General features: G+C 41.8%; 1 protein-coding gene across 11 annotated transcripts in view; it reads left to right on the top strand.

The window, feature by feature from the left end:
* Positions 1-24,393, top strand: part of sun1 (Sad1 and UNC84 domain containing 1) — a 30,299-nt gene that overhangs the window by 2,118 nt on the left and 3,788 nt on the right. Inside the window, exons 1-18 of one of the 11 annotated variants that reach the window (XM_037088579.1) lie at positions 665-870; positions 3,405-3,502; positions 12,794-12,997; positions 14,317-14,570; positions 14,825-15,082; positions 15,218-15,352; positions 15,805-15,954; positions 16,885-16,968; positions 17,915-18,025; positions 18,156-18,275; positions 18,845-18,938; positions 19,718-19,776; positions 21,761-21,963; positions 22,137-22,412; positions 22,493-22,585; positions 23,057-23,148; positions 23,771-23,915; positions 24,004-24,318. In XM_037088579.1, coding sequence (XP_036944474.1) covers positions 3,420-3,502; positions 12,794-12,997; positions 14,317-14,570; positions 14,825-15,082; positions 15,218-15,352; positions 15,805-15,954; positions 16,885-16,968; positions 17,915-18,025; positions 18,156-18,275; positions 18,845-18,938; positions 19,718-19,776; positions 21,761-21,963; positions 22,137-22,412; positions 22,493-22,585; positions 23,057-23,148; positions 23,771-23,915; positions 24,004-24,318 — 2,676 coding nt within the window. In that variant the 5' untranslated portion in view covers positions 665-870; positions 3,405-3,419. Of the gene's footprint in view, positions 1-664; positions 1,005-2,803; positions 2,951-3,404; positions 3,503-12,793; positions 12,998-14,316; positions 14,571-14,824; positions 15,083-15,217; positions 15,353-15,804; positions 15,955-16,884; positions 16,969-17,914; positions 18,026-18,155; positions 18,276-18,844; positions 18,939-19,717; positions 19,777-21,760; positions 21,964-22,136; positions 22,413-22,492; positions 22,586-23,056; positions 23,149-23,770; positions 23,916-24,003; positions 24,319-24,393 lie in introns of those variants that run through there. The other 10 variants (XM_037088577.1, XM_037088576.1, XM_037088575.1 and 7 more) reach the window with 10 other exon arrangements.

Here is a 24,393-nt window from a genome sequence, read left to right as displayed (position 1 = left end):
TTTTATCATATAATTTTGACTTTTAATCTTAAACTTTGACTTTTGTCTTAAAATGTCTACTTTTATCTCATAATTTCGATTTTATCTCCTATATTTATTAGTTTGTATCACATAATTTACATTTTTTATCTCTTAACTTCTACTCTTTATGTAATTGTTCTGATTCACTACGGAAATATTTGTTTCATCCATTTTAGTTTTTAATCTTCTTATTTGTGTATTTTAGATGGCTTAATATGAGCTCAGTGATCACAGTGAATATGGCAGAATATGGCAGTTAGTTGGTTACATGAAGTGTATTTGATCCATTAGGATATAATATTACTGGCCTAATATGATTAAGTAAGTGTTAATAAGTTGTTGTTATTATACCATTGATCATTCATTCATTCAGTCATACTGTTAGAAGTGTGTTTATGGTTGTTCTGGTGGCAGATGTTAATCCGGGAACCCTCAGTTTCAGTTGAGATCTCCTCCATGGGTTCAATATCAATTTAAACAATAGTGTGTGATCTTTTCCATGACACTGACCCCAGCAGCCCCAGCAGCAGCAGCATGCCGTTGCACCAGTGCTGCTTTTTCCTCCAATAGATTTAAAGTGTGCGCCCCGGCCGACAATAGAGGGCCGCGAAGTGGGAGGATCAGCTCGGCAGCGATCCTTCTGGCTTTGTTACGCCTGGGAAGCCATTTTGGAAATCTGCTTGTTGTGCACTAGCATAACAGTCGCCAGCTACTTGTAAACTTGTGTGTTGTTTATTCTAAATAGAGGAATAACGCTAGTGGTTTTTCGGATCCGCAGTAATAGATTACCTTTGAGTTCCCGTGCGTCGGGATGCTGGCAGAAGTTTGCGCATTTTCCGCGATAGTAATGTGAGGATCTTTTTTTTTTTTCCTTTTGGATTACGCGAATAATAACATACATGGACTCAAACCACGCGGGCAAGTTGACATGCTGCTATGAATAACATCTCATATTCTGTTAAACGCAGCTGCAGTTTTCTGTTGTGAGTGTGTCGTTTCGTTTTATCCAGATTTATTTTGTCCTTGCTGGGCTCCTTTACCCACATCTAACGCAATCTCAGGCCTGATTTTTTAGGTTGATTATGTCAGATCTGCGACATTATTACAGTCAGTTATGTTATCGATCGTTCAGAGTGCGTGTGTTGCTCAGAAATGTTAAATAAACCTGTATGATAAGAAATAAATATAGCGCGTCGTCGCACTAGCCTGCGAGTGGCAGCGTTGTCTAAATACATGGCGTCTAAATTTAGCACTGAGCAATGTGAGTATGTGACTGGGCTTATATGTCATTTGGCCGGACCTATTTGCAGTTATAATTAAATTAAAGTACGTGTTTTTAAACGGTCATAGGACGCAGTAGTTTGGCCTCCTGGTCGCAGGTGGTTTGCGTAAAGGAGCCAGCAAAACAAACGTGTGTGGAGACGTACAGTCCGGTGGGAAAGGTGTCACTGTTCCGCTGTGTGTGTGTGTGGTGTGCTGGCATGGTCTGTTATTGTTGAAGCTGGCGCCTGAATTATGAGCTCAAGGATTAAATGCTATTAATGCTATTTCACATGAATCACTCTTAGTTTAAGAGCACGCGTTCTCTCATTCTCAGTTCCTCCTGCATCAAGAGATTCAGTGCTTGATTTTGTACCCACGTTCAGAGCTCGCATCCTGATTTATTGAACCAGTTGACAAGTCACAAAAACTAATCCTGGCCGAATTAAAGTAGTCCCCTCAGCTTTTGGATATTTGTTTCCCTTTATCCCTCTCTTCAGCTTGCAGACTTGGATGCGGATTTGAAACGTGATTAAGATTATGGGTTGAGATTTTGGTGGATTTTAGGAAAAGCCATCTGTTTTAATTGCTGCTCCATCTTGGCATCATGCCACTGATTGAATGAATTGTTAAGTAGATGCTGGAGGACAAGTCCACTTCCTGCTCAGGGTATATGAGGAAGTTTTGGCCATGTGCAAAAAGTGGGTTGCTGCATGATTACTCAGTTTATTAGGCACAACTAACTAAAACTACTGCAATAAATCCTGCCATCATTAATGTTCCTAAAACTGCTTTTGAAAGGTGTTAATTGAACTTTGGGATTAATTTTGTCACATTTGGACAATATATGAATATTATAGTACCATGACTTGGCATAAATGCTGTCTTTTCCTACATGCAAAGGCTTTATACAGAAAAGTGATGTATTGAATTAATTTCCCACATTTTTAATAATTATTTTGATTTCAAAATATCAAAATGTGTATTGCATATCTTGATATAACCTAAAAAATATTGAAAACAGATTAATTCAAGGCCATATCGCATAGCCCTGTTGATTATCTCACAACCCCTCAGATTTATGTTGTGACCCCGGAACCACTGATACAAATGGGGTGAACGTAATAATAACAACACCTTTTAATTCAATAACGTAGCCTCCAAAGTGACCATACAGTTGAATTGGCATCTCTTAAACAGATTTTCAGCAAAAACATAAAATTATCTTCATTTCATGCAGGATTATTGCCATAGACTGTATGAGTTTTAGCTAGGTGTACCTTGTAAACCGGCATCTGTGGGGTGTATTTGCACAGCCTGTTTGAATAATGCACGTTTCACCGTGAGAAGCTCAACCCTCGGACCAGTTGTTTCCCGCCCATTGCCTAAAACCCAGCCCCACCCCTTGCCGTCTTGCTCGGTTTCATAATACTGCTCCCTCTCTGTGCGTGGAGCTTACCCGGGAAGTCACTGTAGGAGTAGCTGTCCTGGTGAGGAGTCTGCTTAACACAACAGGAGAGAGGACCGTCGCTCTATCTGTTCCGTCTCCACCAGCCATTTCCTGGCAGTTGCCGTCTGTTTGCCGACCAGAGGAGAGGAGAAGAGACGAGTCATTCATTACAGCTTCAGTGGCATCCGAAAACCAGCCAGAGCCAACATGCAGGAAGAGGTCGGCCAACTCTTGTCCGCTGTTAGAGCCACAGTAGCATTGTTGTGTTCCTGGGGAAAAGGAATGTCCAGCAAATCTCATTAAGGCCTCCCTGTGCTGGGCTTTCTGACATGGTTGTACAGCCTAGCAGTAACCGGTGGTGGTGGTGGTGGTGGTTGTGTTTTCTTGGAGAACAGCCCAGTGAATAGCGCTAGAATTGATTTGGGAAGAGGCAAGGATTTTGCCAGTGCTGTATTGTGTTAAATGCGTAGATGCAGCTCTGAATCAGCTCTTAAAATACGCTTGCAAGACTTGAGCTCATTAGTAGAACGAGGCTGAAACAAGGCAGACTGTGCATGCATTTTTATTTTTTTTTGTGAGTGTGTATAGAAGTCAGTTTGTGCTTATTACCCCTCCCCAGCATCATGTCCACTTTGGCTAAAGAGTGCTATCCTTTGCATCCTGACTCTTGCAGTCTAAACACAGAAGAATGACCATGGATTTTTCCCAACTGCACACATATACGCCGCCACAGTGTGCTCCGGAGAACACCGGCTATACCTACTCTCTCAGGTGAGACCTCAGTGCTAGGCTGTAGCATCCAAGCAGTCAGGCCTGTGGTGTGTCAGTTACACCCTGCCTGTCATTTATGACTGCATGCAGCTCAGAGAATTTACTCCCAATGAAGCCACATCGTCCTTGAGAACCTGCTGTTGTGTTTTAATCAGTTTCAAGGCGTTGAAAGTTTAGTGTCAACCAGCTACTCTATATTCCTTTTTTTTTTTTTGCTTTTAGCAGAGTATGCTATTGTGCACTGTCAACCTTGACACTATTATAATAGCTGTTGTCAGTCTACTCATGTCCCCATGACAGTGTAATATAATGAAAGGTTTCTAGGCTATCAAGTAATCCCAAAGGTTTTTTCATATTCACTGCCTGAGTGCTGTTTTTTGTGTCCTGTTCCAAGACAAAACGTTTAAGAGTGATGAGTCGATAGTCAAGCCCTGTTCCCAGTTAGACTGTGAAATTGGTAACAAACATAATTACAGCATTAAACTTTTAAATATGTTTTTGATTATTTTGTTCTTTTTTAAACTTTCAGAGGTTTTCTAAGTCAGTAGCTCTTAAAAAAAAAACTCTTGTGGTTGTGGTTTTGATGACTCAGCCTCATGAGTCAGTTGGTGTGTGTTTATATTCTTGGTGGGGAATTGGGGAGGCTTGCACAGGGTAAAAATGGAACACATACTAGATTTGTCTGTACATGGTTTTACTATAGTGTACTATAGTGCCAACTCCAGCTTTTTAAAAACATTTTTGAACTTTTAAGTAGTTATAGCAGGCACATACCATTCCTGTAATGCCAACCTCTCCCATTGCACTCCTCGTCTATGCATTGTTTCTTGTACTCCTCATCACAGATGATACCGTAGGTGTGGTTGACACTTACCCGGGAAGGTCTGTGCATGTGGAGGAATGTTGACGTTTCAGTGCTGTCACCTTTGGTGTTGGTAGTCCTCAGAACAGAGCAAGGCGTTTGGGTATGTAGGTTGACTGGAAATGAAATATCACCTGGACTCACTCTTGCTGTGTTTAGGGAAAGGAAGAGTTATTGCACCGGCGAAGGCCTACCATCATTCAAGCGAAAGTATGACTGTCTTGTAAAAAAAAAATCGAGTTCGAACAACGACCTCTCATTAGGTTTACAGCCCTGTTTTGCAGAAATGCAGAGCACGATGTGAAAACTGCAGTCAGCAGAGCTACATTACCTCGAGCTCTTTCCCCTCCAGCCGAACAAGTTCAGGCCGCAGTCTCTTTTAAGTAATTATGTGTGACATTATTCGACGGTGGTATTAGATGCCTTCTATAGTAAATATGTCAGCAGCTTTTATACTTTCACAGGTTGTGGGAATGGCTTTCATGCTGATGCATATTTTCATGTTGTAGAGTTTGATGTTATCACAACATGGCAAAACAAACCCTTAACATCCTCATGATTTTAGTTCAGCTTTAAGGCAGAGTAGGGCTGCAACTAATGATTATTACCTCAGTTATGTTCTCAGCCGTGACTGTTGCTTTGTTGGTTGCTTTGTCAGCAGGATTACACAAAAACTACCAAAGAGCTTTCCACGTTACGAAAGTGGACTGTTGGGCCTTGACTGAGGTTTACACTCTACTGGATACATTTAAGATGTTTTTTAATAGTTTTGCTTGAAAAAATTTATCAAAATTGTATTTTTTCTTCAATGACTCAGCTTTGACACAAAGTGCATTCCACTGATGTTAAATCCAGTCTTGGTCGGCAGCCTTATGTGTCACACTGTGTACTGAGGCAAGGTAATATGAATGTACAAAAGCTTGTTCGACTCCTCGCTGGAATCTGTCAGGTAGACTGAAGGGCTGGAACAAGCTAATCGTGTTCCTTTGAATGTGGTCAGCTGAGAAGCTATTAATGAACCTCAGTCACAACCGTGGCCCTGATCCCAGGATTAGACTAATAGTTTATGCTTCTTGATCAGCTAGTCGAGAGATCTGAGGTTTATATTAGCCCTGTGTGTGCTGCAGCTGAGTGGCTAATGAATCTCAGCTCTCCTGAGAGAAAATTTGATGACATTTAAATCAGCTGAATGAAGGCAGTTACATGTCTTTGTCTCTGCCAATAATCTAAATATCGCATTTGCTACTTGTATCAACCCATCAGACAGTCCGACAGCTGAGTGTGCTCAGTCTGTAGAGGGTGTTTGTATGTGTCTATGGCCTCCAGTGAATACAAGAGAGCAGCGTAGAGACGGACGGGGTCAGGTGACGGAAACCGTTGGCCCATCTGTTGTCAGAACTCAAAAGAGCAGTGACAAGTTTTGTGGCATTGAATGGTCCAGGAGAAAGAGAGAAAGGAGGCCAGCCAGTCACCTGACATCACATGAGAAACAACCATTACAACTTTGAGCATTAGCCTTGTGTTAACTTAATTGATACTGTAAATGCAGGGGCATTTGCCTCCTTGACTTCTGGTGAAAAGCAGGTGAAGTCATCTTATACACCACCATTTGCGGAAATTGGTGACAATTTAGAGACGCAGTGCATCGATAAAGCTTGTGATTTGCATCCCAGCGGAAAGTGATATAGTGGTTCTTTATATTAGGTGGTTCATCATTCAGCTGTTCCAGCTTTTGAAAGACAAAGTCGCCACTGAAAGCAGATGTGTGTGCTGTATATTGACACGCACAAAGCCTTCATATTTTATGATGGTGGAAGTGGGTCAGTGGGGCTGTGGCCTCTGGTTGTAGTGTCTCCTTCCCCCCCCCCAGTGATAGCTGAACAGTGACAGTAGGAAGCATTAGCAGTGCTGGAGTTATCTGGTGCTGTATGTGGCATTCTGCGATCAGTAGCAGCAGATAAGTAATGTAGGAGATCGAAAACAAGCGATAATTCAACCTCCCACCCTGCCAAACTTCTGTTGAAATGCAGGCAGTAACACAGATATAGAAGTGTTATTATTTTTCTTTGTCAAGCCAGAGGCTGGTTGAGGCTGCAGCCTTATTAATTCACCGAATGCCGTGCAGTTTTCCTCGGAACCACAAAACATGAGCATTAATTACAATACATTTTATGATTATTATTACTATTTAAAACTTACTCGACCATTGTCTGAGAAAGGATATGCATCACATTTGGTGCTGTGACACTTGAACATGTGAGTCACGCCTTGCAGGGCTGGACTGGGCTGCAACTAGTGCCAGTCGGGCGGTTGTTCTTCACAATGCTGTCACAGTTGTTTTGACATCTGCGTGTATTTCAGTTCATGCAACACTGGTCAAGTGCCAAACGAGTGACAGCAGCTGGAGTCCTGTTCCCTCTGAGGGTTAAACTCACAACAACACAGACATTTCTGTAACTGTTCTACTGATTTTAATACTACAGTAAAATGACCCCTTGAATATTTTTAAGAACACCCACATTCATGAAGCATTTGTTGTTATATTTTAGACATCAGTGTGTCTGCTGGGTAATGGTACATGACCAGCCTCTGTTACTGATCACAGTTGCTCTCGAGCCAGGGAAGCTGTTTAGAGTGGTCTCCGTAGAAACCACGGCAACATGAAATGGCACACTATAGTGCTTTAATGTGAAGAGGACAGAGCCGAGAGAGAGAGTGGGACACAAGCAAAGTGCAGTCTGTGGGAGGGAAAATGAGGGTGGGCTGGAACGATCCTAAACACACTGCCACATCCTACCCTCCCAGAGATAGTCAGATTGGAAATTTTAAAGGCTCTTGGCTCTGACCCAAACTCCCAGTTTCTGGCCTGTGGTAAATATAGGCCTCAGCACCTCAGGGGAAAAGACTTTCTCCACTCTGTGACAGTCTGAAGAAACGGGGAGGCAGAGTGTGCTACGATTCTGCTCTGATTTGGTATCATCCCCCGTGGATTTCCAGAGACTCTCACAGCTGAAAAAAAATGAGCAGTATAATTTGAGTAAACACAGCACGGCCCTACACTGTCACAGGGGGGAGATTTTAATAGATTGTTGGGAATGTGTGACAAAATACTCATTTTACTGATTCTCACCCAGAGCATCCCAACTCTTTGAAATAATTTGAGGATTTAGGTACAAAGAGGTTTTTGCCTGAGTTTTGTTGTGCTTGCAATGAAAAACTTAATTGATGTAGTTGTGATTGGATTAAAGAGCCATTTAAAAAAAATCAATTTGATGAGACGGCAGCCACAGACTCATTGGTGGAAAATGTCAAATGTGATTACATTTCTGTGAACAATCTCTGAATAGTATCACCCGAGACATGCAGCACACACTGAGGCTAACTATCAGATGTTTTCCCTCATCTTTGATTGGTAGTTTTTGCTCCTCCTCTGAGTTTCATTGGGAACAACACGCCCCCTCACCTTTTAAAACTTTTTTTCTGTCTGTTTCTGTTTTCATGTGTGTGAGAGAGAGAGAATACAGGCTTCCTGGCGAGCATTTGACAAGACTTCTTTTAACCACACTTGCGGTTTTGAAGCTGAGATTTACAACCACATGGTTTCTGTTATCTCTGTCTAAGATATGATGTATGTGCATGTAGGTCGGTGTGTGACCACAGACCATAGTACTAGTAAATTTTGGTCAAGGGTTTTGTTGTGCAAGTGTGTTCTGTGAGCTCACTATAGCAGATAGAAGCTGCATATTGGATTCTCTTATAAGATCAACTTCTGTGCTTGTGGTATGATGCAATGAGCAGAAAGCTGAAAACTGTTGCATTTTTTTTTAATTTGGCATTTATTGTTGTCAAATCAAGTTTGTAGTTAAAGTTGTTATAGCTGAAACAATAAGTCCATTAAAGGAAGCCAAAATAATAGACTGCTGGTCCAACAAAAAATACATTTCAGAACATCTAAATCTAATAATCTCATCTAATCTAAAAAGCAGTCAAGAGTTGTAGCCCTACAAGTTATGCTTTAAAGGAGATGTAGTATGCTCTTTTTTGCCCTTTCCTGCAGTTTTTTTTATTTGTTCTTTTCCATGTGCAAGATCTTGAAAGTCAAAAAGCATAAAGTCCTCGCTAAGCAGAGCCTCACTTTCCCACAGAAAACACTGCTCCTGAAACACCCCATCAGTAGTCCCGCCTTTAATTCAGCAACTTCTTGACTTCACATTCCATCCCTATGTCACACATTTGCATAACTTATGCCTATGGTCATGGTACAAGTGAAGGTGAGTGGAAGCTGAAAACATGACGGTGCTGAATAGAGACATAGTGAATGGTGTGGGCTCTGGCATGTGTGAGCTGACCAACCAGAGCAGGCTAGACGATAGGAAGGTGGGCCTTAAAGAGACATGAGCTGAAACAGTGTGTCTCAAACAGAGGAGGATTACATTGTTGCAGCACTGGGCAGTATGAGAAAACTGATCGAAATATCAGTTGGGCTCTAATCCAAATGGAAATGTTTATTTGAATCATAAATGCCGTTTCTGATCTGTTCAATTGCAGACCAAACCTGCTGTGTAGATGGTAAATTACCAGATTATTGTACTTGTAAACGTGATGTCTCGTTGTATCCAGGCTTTGTGATGGGATCTCTCTTTTTTTGCATACACCATGCAAAGCAGGCAGAAGGTGGGTGGGTGGCAAGTCCCTTCAGTGGCAGAGAATCAAACATGATATTAGAGGTGTAGACTCACCAGAAGCGATGTTACGAGAGTTACTTTTTCTTTGTCATGGAGGGATTGATCCTCTGTGGCTCTCTGGATTGATTTCAAAGAAATGGTGACGAGCCAGATTTACCGCCTGTCTTGGGCGCTGCCATAAAAATCTCTGGTTTTGTGTTGTCTCCGGGGGACCATATCCTGATGAGCCAGTAAAGAGCCAACACTGAAGTAAGAGGGCTTCCACCCCACGGGCAGATACTTACTGAATGATGCAAAGACATCTATCTTGTCAAGTTAACACCTGGATGTTTGGCTGTGGTCCAGTCGCCCTTCTCCTGAGGCTGTGTGGAAGATCTGATCCTATTTCAGCTGTGCACTTGCTTGAAGTAATGTTAATTTCTCTTAAACCAGACACTGATTATGTTCTAATACTCCTGTTGACCATAATTTTATTTCCACACATTATTTAATTTGATCATTTAGATACTGAATATGATGAAAAAATATCATAGTTTCCAAGAGACCAAATTGAAATGAATTATCAGTTATTAATAAAAGTTATTCATTTGATTCTCGCAGAGTACTTTGAACAGAAATTTTGATCACTCATAATCTGGCTACACAAGACTATACAACCTTGAGCACACATGTGCTACATAACAAAAAAAGCAGAACATAAGTGACTAAAATGTAGAATGTATCTGATGTAGTTGTGTACTGTAAGAAAGAAAACCGGCTGTGCCCACAGAGTGTGGGAAGAGTATCAAAGCTTTAGCGTTATGTAAGAAGAGATTCCAGGAAGCTGAATGTCAGGATGGAAGTGTCTTCTCTCTCAATACTGTAAGTCTGTCTCTTCATCTGTGTCTTCTTCACGTCTCTATTTTTATCACTGATGTGGGCCGTGGGAGCCGCCTGGGAGAGGGCGGCACACGGATCAATTTGGGTACCCAGAACAATGAACAAGAGTTTGCAAACTAATTAAACATGTTTACATCCTCTGATAGGGACTGTGAACTGAGCAGTCAAGTTTCTAACCATTATTTTCACCTGAGATGCTCACAGTTTTTGTGTTGCCAGATAGGGGTTTCACGTGTGTGTTGTTCAAATAAAGATCTGTGTTCGTGAGTTGCCAGGTAGAGTAGAAGGTCACATAAATGATTGTGTCTGGCTGCAGGCTACACAGACAAGTCTGTTTTCTTTCTCACACACACACACACACACACACACACACACACACACACCCTGCCTCACCCAAGTTGCTCAGTTAGTCACGATACCAGTGAATCCTGAACCATTATCTTTTAGTATAACTTACATCTGTTGCTTTGTATGCACAATGTTTTTTTCCCTTCTTTTAACCTTGAGGCAAGCTTTTGTTTATTTAAGTATCTCTGCAGCTTTATATTGTAACTGTAGGTTTGCCATTAAAATATTGTTATATAGTAATCTTGCTGAACTGTTTTTGGGTCATTTAGCACACTGAAATCAAGACAGTTTCAAATTAAAAGCACAAAAACAAACACTGCACTTCTCCGTGACTGTTTTACAATATTTGAATTTCATATTTGAATGAGACAAGCAGATGATGATGATGGAAAGTTTTGATGGAAAGTAGATTGTTCTGTTGATATCTGGTATGTTTGCATGGGTTCCCATGTTGTCTGCTGCAGGGAACCACTGGGATTTTACGTCACCTCTTTGCTCAGTGCATAATCTGATATTGTTGTGTTGGTGTCATCAATATTAATGCTGCTTAATGTTGTTGTTTTTGTAATGTAATAGCTTTGCAATGCTAAAAAAAGACCAGAGATGTTCACACATGAGTGAAGTTAGCATTTCTTACCATGCCGGTAAAGCACGAGTTTACCCGAAAGTGAAAAGTCAGTCATTATCTTGTCGTTCCCGTACCAAATGAAAGTCAGGTGAAGTTGTTGTAGTCCAGAAAACAGCCATACAACATTCCCCTAAACAACTGAGGTAGATGTCTAAAAAATGTCTACATGAATTTAAATATGCTCTGATGTTGTGTTTGTAGTATTTATATATAGCAGGAGTTGGTATGCTAATCTTTTTTGAATGATTTTCCAAGCTTAATAGTACCAGTGATGTACAGTGATATGATTGTGTTTAAATTCCTCCTGGTTGAGACTATTATTAGGGTGTATATGTGAGGAGAGTGAAAGGGGCACAAAGAGAGTTTCACTGTTTGAACAGTTGAGTATTGTTAAGTGGTTTTAGAGCCATATATCCTTATCTGTGATCTTTGATTTCCCACCCTTATGCATTTTATTTTTGGGAGACGAAATAAGATCAGCAGAGGATTTCTGTACAACACAACATACACACATGTAAATAAGCGGTCTTGTCTTAACCAACTGGTAAATATACTTGCAGTCACTCACCTTGGTAAATGCTAAGCAGAAGAAGCTAGCTGTGGTCATCTCAGACCAACAGGATACAGAGGGAGAGGTGCTGCCCTGGTCATGTGCTCAGAGTAAAGCCAGTTGGAGCAGCAGGCCGGAGGCAGAGTCAGGACGAAAGCACATAATTGGCTCTCAGTGGGAGTGTGTAATCCTCAGGGTTTAGAGCCAGCAGCATGTGCAGTACATGTACACATGCACACATACATGTACATACAGCTATTATTGCTAAGTCTACAGCTTGTCTCCACGACAGGGACTCTGTGACTTAAACCACACGGCTCTTGTTTACACAGGGATGGTCCCTAACAGGAAGCTGGTTTTCTGTCCTCCAGTGACAGATAAAGTTCTTTGCCCCTCCTCTTCATTCACCCGTCCCTGTCTGTGTAGTCATTCTGTTGACCCAGTTGAGCCACATGCACACAGCCAGCAATGAAAATGGAACATTTCAGTTCAGTTTTTGTTAATATTATTGATCACGCAGTACTCATGTATTAAGCCATATAAATAAGCTTGAGTCTAGAATTTTAACTGCTGCACCACTGTAGAGAAATACGGCTGAATCATGGATTTCCTTTAGTTTTGTTTGTATTGTTGCATCAGCTGAGAGGGATTATAGAAATAGTTTTTATAATGATTGTTCCATTGGATTTCGCAATTGCTGCCCTGTTGCCTGTTAGTTGAGGCTGAATGTTGGCTTCGGCTCTGCGTGCCTGCCCTGTCGGGTGGGTGTGGCCCTGTGACTCACAGCTGCACAACGCATGGCAAAATCAAATTTACAACATTTGTGGTATGTTTCCACTTATGGTTGGCTTTAGGTTGAACTGAGTGGAATATCATTTTGCTTTTTCTTCTGGCTACTTGCATACTTTCGGATGTTTATTAGGCTTATTCTTTCCAATTATACTTCCAGAGACACACTGTGCCTTTTTCTTTTGTCTTGTTTTCTCACTCCCCTGTGAGTGAGTCACTTCCTGTCAGGCCCACTGCCAGTTGCAGGGAACAACGGCTCTCTAAACGGACTGTCTGTCCCTGTTTATTGTGTATTTTTGTTGAAAAACAAGAAAGCCTCTCTGAAGTTGTTGCGGATGACACGCACATCAGGAAAAGTGCAGGATATCCCTGCTCAGTATTGATGTGAGGCTGAAAAGTCGCTGTTTGTTGTCTTCAGATGAATTTCCACGTTACAAACGTAAGAAGCCTCTTGTCCTGGGATTACCTTTCATCAAAACTCCTTTCTTTCTTTTCTTTCTCCCCTACTTTCTCCACCCTTTGTGTTCCTCCTCCTGTCTCCCTCTCTCAGTTCCAGTTACTCCACAGCAGCATTAGAGTTTGAGAGGGAGCACCAGATTGCAGCTGTGTACGAGTCACCCAGGATGTCGCGGCGGAGCCTGCGTCTGCAGACCGGTGCTGGCCACTATGTCAACGAGAGCGTGGCTGATTACTCCCAGAATCACAGCAGCAGCAGCAACAGCAGCAGCTACACCAGCACCAGGAAAGAGACACGGTGAGACTGGCAAAAGAGTCTTGACGTGTCAGCTTCCCAAAGATTGAATCAATAAATGTTTTCTTCTTGAGACTACGGGTCCGGATGCATGCCAACGTTCCAACAGTCCATTATTCAAACCCCAAAAGTCTGAAATCACATTTGTGCGACAGCCTGGTGTCCTGAAAACACTAACGTGGCTCGGTTTACACACCCTTTCTACAGATGGACCACACTGTCCCCCCAACCCAAACTCCCATCCTCTCAAAATGTACTTCTCAAGTAATCTGCATTTTCTCAACATTTCCATCAATGTATGAAATTGCTTATTGTAGATCAGCTGACTCAGGTGAGGGGTCATGATTTTATTTGGGCATTGGGAAATTGTCTGTGCAGTGAAACAGTGAAATCAATTGACATGTCGATTGGTGAAAGGCCAGAAAGGAAGCCAATTAATGGCAAAACCCAGCTCATTCAGCACCATGGCGGCAGTTGCTAAACTTTGGTCATAATAAGATGACCAAATGGGCAAATTAATTTTACAAAACTATTGGGGTTTCAGAATAATTGGCTGCTGGAACAATGGGCAGCCCACACAGGTCCATCTGTATACCCTGTCGTATTTGCAAGTAGCAAAATGCCAGTTTTCCTGACATATTTCCAGTAACTGCAATACTGCACAATGAGACTGCAAGTCCTAGAGGTGTATCAGAGCTCACTGCAACATGTCTGATTAATGAACACATCCCACGGCTCGCGCAAGTGCAGTGTCATCAAGCTCAGATGTTTTTGTTTGTTAACTAAATAAATGGGATCAACCATACAGTATTAACAACAAACCACACACCAATCAGCAGGTAAGAGGAGTAATGAAACTAATGGGCTGGATACTATGTCAAACTTATTTCATATATACTTCAATAATGACACTTGCAGATGCAGATGTCTAGAAGAATGGATTCTTGGTATTAAGTGATAACCGTCTGCATATTTTTGGGACTTTAATAATTATAATCACTGAAACTTGAACTTCTCATTGCTAATGACAGTTGGAAAATAAATCATGAGGGTCATTACTGTCAGCAGCTAAACTGATGTTTCCCAGTAGACATTGGTGAAATGTGGGACACACATTTGCTAAGTATGCATCCAGTGTGGTTTGTATCTTGCCATTTTTCCAGTTCTGATGAACTACAGCCTTGCACCCAAGGACTGTGCATTTACATGGACTGACCCTACCGTACATATCTCTCTAATGGTCTCAACATGCCTCTGTCTCTACTCACATACGTGCAACAAAAGGCAAACCTCTTCATGTGTTGCTGTCTTTGCTCTTCCAGGACGCTGCGGAGCAAAAAGCAGCAGTCCAGTTCCAGTGGCCTGTCTCTATCCCTGAGCCAAGCCGCCACACCGAGGAAAACCCTCTCTTTCTCGGCTGTCAGTACCCCGGTAAACAACAGCAGGTGCGTCACCGTTCAGGAAAGCAGCACAGCGTCTGATGCTTCTCTGCTGACCCCCATCGTGGACCAGTCCCACCTGAGACAACGTACCATCACCACAACTACAACCTCCACCTCTGTGGATGGACACTGGGGTCAGTTGTTGAAAATATTAATTCCAACACCTGTTATACTTAAGTAAGATTATAATTGCAGGAGTTTTACTTTTAACAGAGTAATTTTAGATTTTAGAATTGATACTTTAACCTTATCAAAAGACTTTAGTACCTCCTAAACCAGTGCATGCTTATTTATCTCTTAACTCAATTCTTAATGAATGACACTGTTTTCCTGTGTGTTTAAGAATGAATCATGTTGATTTATCTGTGTACATGCTGCTCTCCCCCAGAGAGAAGCTTCAGCGCTGACCACAGTTCAGGTGTCAACGGCGACGCCAGTGCATCCAAGTCTCATACCACGCTCGTCAATGGTTACATCTGCAAAGACTGTTCTTTACACTCTCAGAAGGACTCCTATATCACACGGTCTTCATCAAAATCATTATCATCATCTCAGGCTGCAGAAGCTTCTTCTGAAGCCCTCTTCTCCTCATCTTCACCTTTCACAAGCATATACTCCAGAGACAGGAGTCGAAGGAACAAGTCAGGTGAGAAATGCGTTGAAATGTTCTTCATCACATGCTGAAATTATTGAAGCTGGATGGTGCTGAAAGCTCATTATGTTCGTATCATAAAGAAGTTGTGATAATGGGAATATAATTGGTAGTGGTGTCTCTCTGCAGGTGTCCTGGTGTCTATGTCTAACACATGTATGCGCTACAGCAAACGAGCCGTGGCACCCATAGTGTCGTTAGTCACTCTGCTCTTCAACAATGTGCTCTGGCTCGGTTCAAGGGCCAAGAGCCCCCCAGGAAAAGGTACACAACATGAGACATATTTTTATCTTTATACATTACCCATCATTCTCTCTTTTTCTTCCTCTGTCTTGTGCGGTGGCTCAGCTCAGAGTGAGATCATCAGTGATCTTGATGAGGACACTGACAGATTGTGGGCTCATCTGTCTATTGCAGCTGACATGAAATCTCCACTCCTTATTGGTTTCCGGCTGAGCAGGCTTCTCGTCATCACTCTTAATGTTTCCGGCTGAGTCATGGTCTATTTCTATTTCACATGTAGCCTTAATACCTTTTCTCTTTTTGGGCTTTTCATTGCCTTTTGAAGATTTTCTCTTTGGGGGATTATTCTGTCTTCCGTGTCACTTTCCCCTCATCCTATCATCAGTTTATATGTGTATTAATATCAGTCTCTAGCCGTGCCTCAACTGTGCATTTTGACTAACGTGGCTCATACGGGGCGGGTGTGTCACCAGGTGTCCTCGCATCATTTTCGGACTCGATGAGACGAGCGGTATCCTCCAGTTTGTCCCAGCTGTGGCTGTTTAAGCAGACCACTCTCAACAGAGTGATGGGCTACAGAGCTAATGGCTATGAAGGACAAGATACCAGCCACTACTCCAAAGGTTCGGGGTCACAGCTCCTGACCTCTTCTGCTGCTCTTCTCTTTCTTGTCACCATTTAAACTATTACTTTTCTTGTTTAAGGAGAAGTTGTTGGAGGCTCTCCTTTATCATCTCTCACCATCCAGCCTTCACTTTCACACTGTCTCTGAAGGAGGAAGTTTACTAGAAGCAATATTAGAACTGTACACTCCCCAATACACCATTTCCTGACATCGGATGAAGCTATCACATGATAAGTCGCCCGCACTTTCACTCTCATGAGGTTGTGCGAACATGGGTTTCTAAATGAACTCAAAAGATACCCTGACACCTACTTGATAACACTGTAGTTTTCAAGCTCCTAAGAAGATAAATCAATTAGTTGTCAACTATTAAATTAATCTGAAACCATTTTGTTAATCAGGTTGAGTATTTTTCTTTCTGGTTTCCTTACTGCTCTATGAACATAAACTTAATATCTTTGGGTAAGACTTTTGAGGACATCTAATTTGTCATCAGAAATCACTAATCAACATTTTTCTGACATTTTATAGATCAAACAACTAATCAATTAATCAAGAAAATAATCCCCAGATTAATTGGAAATCCACATTAGTGTTGGTTGTGCATTTAGTTATGTTTGACAGAAGCTTCAGTTTCTATAAGGTCAGATTTAGTCCCACTTCACTCCTGATTCTGGTTCTTTTCACAGCTGCAGAAGAGTTTGATCAACTCTGAAGCTTTCACTACATTTTGTTTCTAGCTGTTGTCACCCTGTATCCTCTCCTCCTCTCTGTTCTCATTTTCTTCATGAAGACCTAGAGCTCCTCTGTCGTCACACTGGTGACATGTGCATTCACTCCTCCTCTTCATCCGTTAGTCCTCACGTCATAATTTTCTCATGCAGCATGTTTTTGTTATGTAAATAAATGTTTTGTCTGTATGTTGCAGCTCACTCAAGTTTCTGTGGAAGCATGAATGTGAAGGGCCTGGTGACTGAGGATGCATCGCGTCTTAATCTCAATGGTTCCCTGTGTAAGTGTGCGTGCACACACGTTCTCTCTATACTTGTTCTTGTGGTCACTGTGATTGACAGAGTTAATTATATGCGTGACCTGTGTGAGGACCAGTGAGCAGAGGTTGTGTGAACTGCTTTAGCTAGTCAGCGGCCTGTTGACCATTGTGACCCGCAGATGCTTTTCTTTCAGTCAAGTCAGCCCTCCAAACCTATTTCAAGGGACCAGTTCAACACCAAAACGAAACACAAGTGATGATCATTCCAGACACAAATAAGCTTGGGATTAACGACAAAATTTCTGTAAATGTAACTTAGCCAGCAGGCTAGTTTTGCTTTGTCATGGTGTTCTGAAAACATGTTCTGAAGCTTGAACAATAGAGACAGAAGAAAAAAAATCTTTCTTCCTTATTAAAATGTCCTTGCTAAAACAATTTATTGCACTTTTTACCTCAGAAATAACTTTAAATAAAAACAAGTTTAAAAAGCAACGAAGGGCAGCAAACCACAAATGCAAAAAAAACCAAAACACTCCAATGGAGAAAAGTAAGAGGCACACAAACAGAAATATGTACTGAGATGACAATAATCAGCATTTTGGATCATTAGAAAGGTTTGAACTGTCTATTAAGCAACACACTTGAAAAAATGGTTAACAATCAAAAAGTTACATTGAAGTGAAAGTTAAAGCATTTTTCAATCACAAGACACATTTGGGGGTTCAACAAGGCTTGTTGCTGTCCATGTTTTTCATTACATTCAGCACATGCATTTCAGTTTTGTATTTTACTTTTATTTGCTATAATGTGGTTGATTCATTTTATATTTTAATTTCAGTAGCTGTGATTGCAGAATTTCATTCCTTTGTTTTTTCTGCTTGTATGCCATCTTAATTTCATTCATTCACACGTCCTTTGTTTTTGTTCTTTTCTGTTTGCTTGCTGTCCATCATTTGGGCGCACACAGGTGATGACTGTAAAGGGAAGCAGCATTCAGAGACACACACCGTCCTCCTCACACAGTCCTCCAGGCCTCGACGCCTGCTGGGGGCCCTGTGGAGTGTCCTAGCTTACACAGGTTAACCAGCCTTCACTCATGTTGATGACAGTCTGTAGATATGCTGGTACAAGGGTAGTTTATGAGGGAACCAGTTTGAGTGTATAAACTAGTTGTGCAGCAACTAATCAGTTAAAATGTTTACCTCCAGGCTACTGCCTCCTGCAGCCAGGTTACTGTGTGGTGAGAGCGGGCAAAGCGGTGGGATCCGGGGCCGGGACGGTGGTGCAGAGGCTGCTGTCTCTATTCTGGATGCTCCTGGCAGCTCCAGGTTAGTGGTGCTCAAACATACCTCAAAATTGTGCTTGGAACTGTGTATCTTTTACAGAAATGCACCGATTGTGATATTCTGAGCAGTTTATTTTGTTTTTGTTGGTGTTTTTGTTTATTTCCCCTTTGGTTACAGAGGGACAAATTAATCTTCAGTATAAAGAATATCCAAACTTCAGTCATCCAGCCCCTCATTCCCCTGTCATTTGAAGTGCTCTAAGATTTTTTTGAAAAGCAGCCTATTCAGAAGCATTTTTAGCCTGCCATACACCTACAGTGTAGCTACTCGATGAGAAGAAATGTTCTGTACTTTCATAGCCTACAAGCAGGAATATCACGAGTCAGAAGCTCTTGAATGTGTCAGCGCAAAATTTATATGACACAGCAGATAAACATCAGCCACTGTACTTGGTGAAATTCACCCTTTTTGCTAATAAGCAGCTAGCAGACCAGGCGAATATCAGCTGATTCTGATGTTAAGCCAGTATAGCTGTGCATCTTCTCTGCTTCTTTGTTGGGCATCCGTGTCTGATTGTGTTTCTTTTTTCTATATTCATTCAATCTGAACAGTGAAGGCAGGCAGGGGACTTCTGTGGTTTCTTGCAACCGGATGGTACCAGCTGGTGTCTCTCATGTCTGTCCTCAACGTCTTTTTTCTGACAAGGTAAGAGACTTTCCCCTGTTATCTATCAGCGATTCATCAGCAAACCCTTTCCCACTGTCATGTGACAATAGGAAAGGGTTTGCTCAATGAGAATTATCTCTTGAATCTTACACTTCATCCAAATCTAGAGTCTCCGTTCTTGTAGACTGAGCCCTGGCAGATTTCAGTTGTACATACTGTGACATTTTCACTGTCATTACAAATCTGTCAGTGTGTGAGACTGCAAGGCAAATGAAAGCCACTAATGGACAGGCCTAAAGACAACAATAATAAAATCATGTGATTACTTCTATAACCTTTACTTCTACCTATTTCTGTATTATGATGTGGTTAAATATGTTTCTTACACATTTCAAGTGATGTTTCAATAAAGTAATTGTTGTACACAAAAAGTCTGGATATTTGGAGCCCTAATCTTCCCTCTGCTGCCTGGCAACTTTACTGTTTTGGTTCACTCGCACAGCTCTCATGGTGTTTTTCAGTCACACAAGGCAGCTATTTCAAATCTCTAAAATCCTTGTTATTGAGTAGAAGAGACAGCTGGTCATTTAAGAATATAGTTAAAGGTTTCTTGGATATTTAAATTAAAATCATTATAGGATGTATAAATGTGTGGCAAAAATGTTAATTTTATGCTTCAAGTAAAGCATAAAAAAGTCAGAGCTATGACAGCAAGCACGATTAAGTAATTTAACTTGTGTCTTAAAATAGTTCTTGTATTTATACATCAACAGCACGTTCTCATGTCTCTTTGACCCGTGTGTGACTCTGTGTTTCAGATTCCTTCCCAAACTCTGGAGGCTCCTTCTGCTCCTTTTGCCCCTCTTGCTTCTCCTTGGTGAGTGTATAAGAACTTGCAGTGCTCTCTTCTTTTGTCACAGGTGTAACCCATTTAGAGAGCGGACAAAGAGAAAAATCAGTCTGAAGTGTAGCAGTGTGCCCAAACCGGCACGCATCCCCAGAGTTCACTGCAAATTCACGGCCAGATTCAGGTCAGCTTCTCCGGGCTGCTAGTGAGTTACTCCACTCTGTCGTTCAGCACTACTCACAGATAGTGACAACAAACACATTTATGAATTTATTCTGTGGTTACTGGCTGAACTACTCTATGATTAACATACCCACCCTGTGAATCCTGATTTTAATTTTCCTGTGAAAACAGACCTCCCATGGGCATGGGTTTAAATCAACCTAAAATAAACTATGATAGCAAGAGCATTCATTCTTTTTTTTAACAGGAAACTATTTTCCTCTTCTGCCTCTTCACATTGTATGCATGTGAAGGCAGCATTGTGTCACATGACTTTCAGTGCAAAACCAAGCATTGGTGTCAAAGGATTCCCCCAGAATGGCTGCAGAAAATCCTTGTTTACAGAAGGCAAAGACATTTGTATTCAGCCATATCACCCTGTTGTTCACACATGATGATGATGTCAGTACACTATGTGCAGCACACTGCAAAACGTAATGCCAGTGAGTGATGTCGGGGGGGCAGAGATGAAGGTTGATGGTGTCAGAGAGAGATGCGAGAAATAGTACTTATTAGAGCTGAAATGATAACTCGAGTAACTCAAGTAATTCGATTACAAAAAATGGTCGAAGGGAAATCTCTGCCTCGAGGCTTCATTTAATTCCTGTCACCCAGGTTCTGTGGCCTGCTTAGCTCAGGGATCATTTTTCCACATGGACTGTTATTGCAGACACACACCACTACATTCAGAATTGAGGTAGCGGGATGGCAGAGAGCCAAGAAACCGTCCATAAAAGACAGAGAATGTCCAAAGTTTGGGATCATTTCACAGTTAAAAAAGAAGATAACAAAGTGCAATGTGTCTACTGCAAAGCAGAACTGGCATACCACAACAGCACGACAGCAATGATTCAACATCTGAACCGAAAGCATCCAGTGGTTAACACCAGCTCACCAAGCGTCGCTGACACAAGCTAGAATAAACATTGATGTTAGCTAATTTAATGTAGCCTACCATTGCTAGTTAGAGCATATGGTATTTGTAGAGGCTGTAGCCTGATGTCAGTATGACATGACATGATATGTTATGATGTGGAAACTAATCCATGTTAAATTTGCAAGAGTAATAGCCTAAATAACAAATAACCAAATAACTCCTTTCCACACACACACTCATCTCGTCTCTTTCTCATTCTCCCTCACGCATGCGTGCACACATAAACAAACAAACACCATTACTCCTGGTGTTGGGTTAACACCACACCATATAGGCCTACTCCAGTCATTATTAATAGGATATTTGGTAGTAATGGTTAATGATGCAGATGCACAAATCTATATTAAGATGTTTACTTTGAAGTGAGTATAGAGCTAGTTTACATCATGACATTTGTTAAGCATAGCCAAGAGTTTGAGTTGGAGAAAATACCTGTATGTTTTTTTTTGTTTTTTTTTCAGGAATAAAAGCCAATTGCTTGGTCTATTTAACAGGCCTGTCATTTTCATTACGCACTATTTGGTATTGTTGTTGCAAAATTATTTTTTATTAGATTACTCAATTAATCGATGGGATATTACACAATTCTAAAGATATTCGATAGCTGCAGTCCTAGTACTTATGAGTAATATTTCTGTATAGGTTCGATGAAAATGTATTGGGTATGAATGAAGTTACTCGAAGAAATAACACCAGAGTAAGAAAAAATCCAAATAGGCAGTGGCGGATCTTTTCTATTGCAGAGTTCAAATGGTTAAAATACATATCTTAAGTGTTTATCCAAACGTCATGAGTCTGTTTATAAACAACCAGACATGTGTGTTCTAACCTTCACTTCCTCTCATCTACTTGCAGCTTTATGGCTGTGGGGTCCGTCCACTGCTGCCCTGCTTGCCTACCTCCCAGCCATAAACCTAACAGAGTGGCGTCCTGCCTCTCCCTTCACCCTCCTGTCTAACTGGATGCCATCATCTGCTCCGGTTCCTGTGTCAGTCCCGGCCCCTGCACCAGAGACCCCAGTGGAGCAAACCCCGGCCACCCCAGTCTCACAGGCACCAGTAAGATACGAGGATAAAACAATCAAAACATTGTTAGAAACAATGTCATGAGCGTGTATATGAAACAACATTATTTCATGATGTGTGTTGTCTCTTTTGCCATGTACTTAACTGCATTTAATTTCTGTCATGTAAATTTCCTCTTTCTTCGCTCCTTTATTCCTCTTCTTCAGCCGATACTTCCCCCTGCGGCATTCTCTAATGTGGACTTAGAGCGGCTGGAGCGAGTGGAGCGCCAACTAGCCCTACTGTGGGAAAGAGTCCAGCAGGGTGACCAGAAGCAGGAGGAGCGCCACGGCAACGTTTTAGGTCTCTACAGCACCCTGAAGGAGCAGCTCCACACTCAGACAGACAGAGAGAGTCTGGGATTGTGGGTGTCCTCCCTGCTGGAGCAGAGACTCGGGGTGTTACGGGGAGAGCTGGAGCGGGACAACACACAAAGAACACAGGTATGGAAATGAGAATAACATGAATTATGTATGTTGTTAATATTTACATTCATCTGACATTTCATCTGTGCTCCATGCAGAGTGCAGAGCAGCAGGAACGGCACCAAGAGAGTCAAGCAGCACGGTTGGCTGATTTAGAATTACTGCTCAGCACTCTGGCTGCCAAAACTGAGGTATGTATGGCAGATGCACTTCTTAATTCCTACTGAGAAAACATCTTGAAAACGTGTGTGCAGCGGAATGCAGAATGCATGGGAAAATGTTGCCTTCTTATCTTCCAGTTTTTTAAATATTTTGAAGTAGATCCATCAAGAAAACAAACCTATGTATACAAATCATAAAAGCAAACAAGCAAACTGTCAAGAAAACTGTTACAATGGCACAAGGTGGTGGTCACATATCATGACTGTAGAGACAACAGTATGAAAAGGACAAAATAATTTCCAAACAAGCTCGAACAGGTATGAAAGGTAAAGTGTATCCAAAGGAACAATGCTGCTGTATCAAATATCTAATGGAAATATGTTCCCGGAAAAATGCCCTTGATTTTTTTTTTGTTTTTTTTTTTTTTGTTCATCTGTCGTAAGGAGTTTTGTATTTGTTGTGCCATCGTCAGTAATCCTCACACATGTTATGTGTTGTAGGAGGTGCAACATAAGCAGCAGCAGTATGAGCACGAGAAGCAGGAAAAAGAGAGAGAGGCCATCACTCCCGCAGCAGACACGGTTCCTGTCAGGTAAAATAAAATTTAAAAAAACACAAGAAATGAGTAAACCATCACACACACGACTGACCATCACCTCCAAATCAAAAATACATATTTTTCCTCTTACCTGTAGCTCTGTTTATTCAGCTAGATTGTTTTGACGTGAGTTGTTGAGGTTGAGAGAAAAAATACATCAGAAAACTCAACAGCAAGAAAATTTGACCTGGTTACTTAAGATAATCAACAGACCTTGTGAGTAATTTCATGTGGGAACTATTTTCTTTCCATATCACTGCACAGAAGGAAGCATCCATCTACTCTAGACGAAAGCTTACATTATTGTTTACATTCCATGCTGTCAGAAGCACGAGCCTCTTGTTTATCAGTAAATTTCCTTCCATGCGGCGATACGGAACAAAAATAGTTCCTACTTTGAACTGCTCAGAGCAAGGTGTGTGGATCATCTTGATTAATCAGGTAATGATTTCTTAAAACTTGATCATTCACAACAAAACAGTCGGATAAATACCTCTTAGGCTAGAGGAAACATCTATTATTGATTTTGGGGGTGAAATGTCCCCTTAATATTTTTTAATGTGCTTTTCACATTTCTTTGAGATTGTGACGGCTCACATGTCTCTCTTTCACTCAGTGTGGGTGTGGCGCAGGAGGACCATGATGCCTTGCTGGTGGAGGTGCAGAGACTTGAGGCGGAGCTGGGCAGAGTCAGGCAGGACCTGCAGGGCGTTCTTGGATGCAAGGGCAAATGTGGGCAGCTGGACACACTGCAGCAGACGGTAAGCAACGCAGATGTTAACTCCTGTTTGGGCTTTGGAGTGATATCTACAGTACTTTACTCATTAGATTTCTGTTTTGCCTTCCCAGATATCAGATCAGGTGTCCTCCCAGGTGCGTAAGGAGTTGCAGGCTCTGTTCTTTGGTGGCGTTGGAGCAGGAGAGGAGCAGGGAGAGGTGCCTGAGTCTCTGGTCAACTGGCTGTCCCAGCGCTACGTAAGCACACCTGACCTGCAGGCCTTACTGGCCTCACTTGAGATGAGCATCCTGAGAAATGTGTCCCTGCAGCTGGAGCTTAGCCGGGCCCAAACCCTGGGCGAGGCCGAGTCCCAAGCCAAGACCATCGTTAAGACGGTAACCGGGACTGTCCAGCACACTGCTTCCACAGAGGGAATGACAGAAGAGGTAATAAATGTACACATATGTTGCCAGCATCATTGTCATGTGGATTATTATCTGTTAAAGTGTTTGTTTGCAGCT

The sequence above is a fragment of the Acanthopagrus latus genome, chromosome 23 (genome assembly GCF_904848185.1).
Source record: "Acanthopagrus latus isolate v.2019 chromosome 23, fAcaLat1.1, whole genome shotgun sequence".
NCBI classification, from domain to species: Eukaryota; Metazoa; Chordata; class Actinopteri; order Spariformes; family Sparidae; genus Acanthopagrus; species Acanthopagrus latus.
The sequence above is the reverse complement of the archived record's forward strand: the minus strand, read 5'-3'. Positions and strand labels throughout refer to the sequence as shown.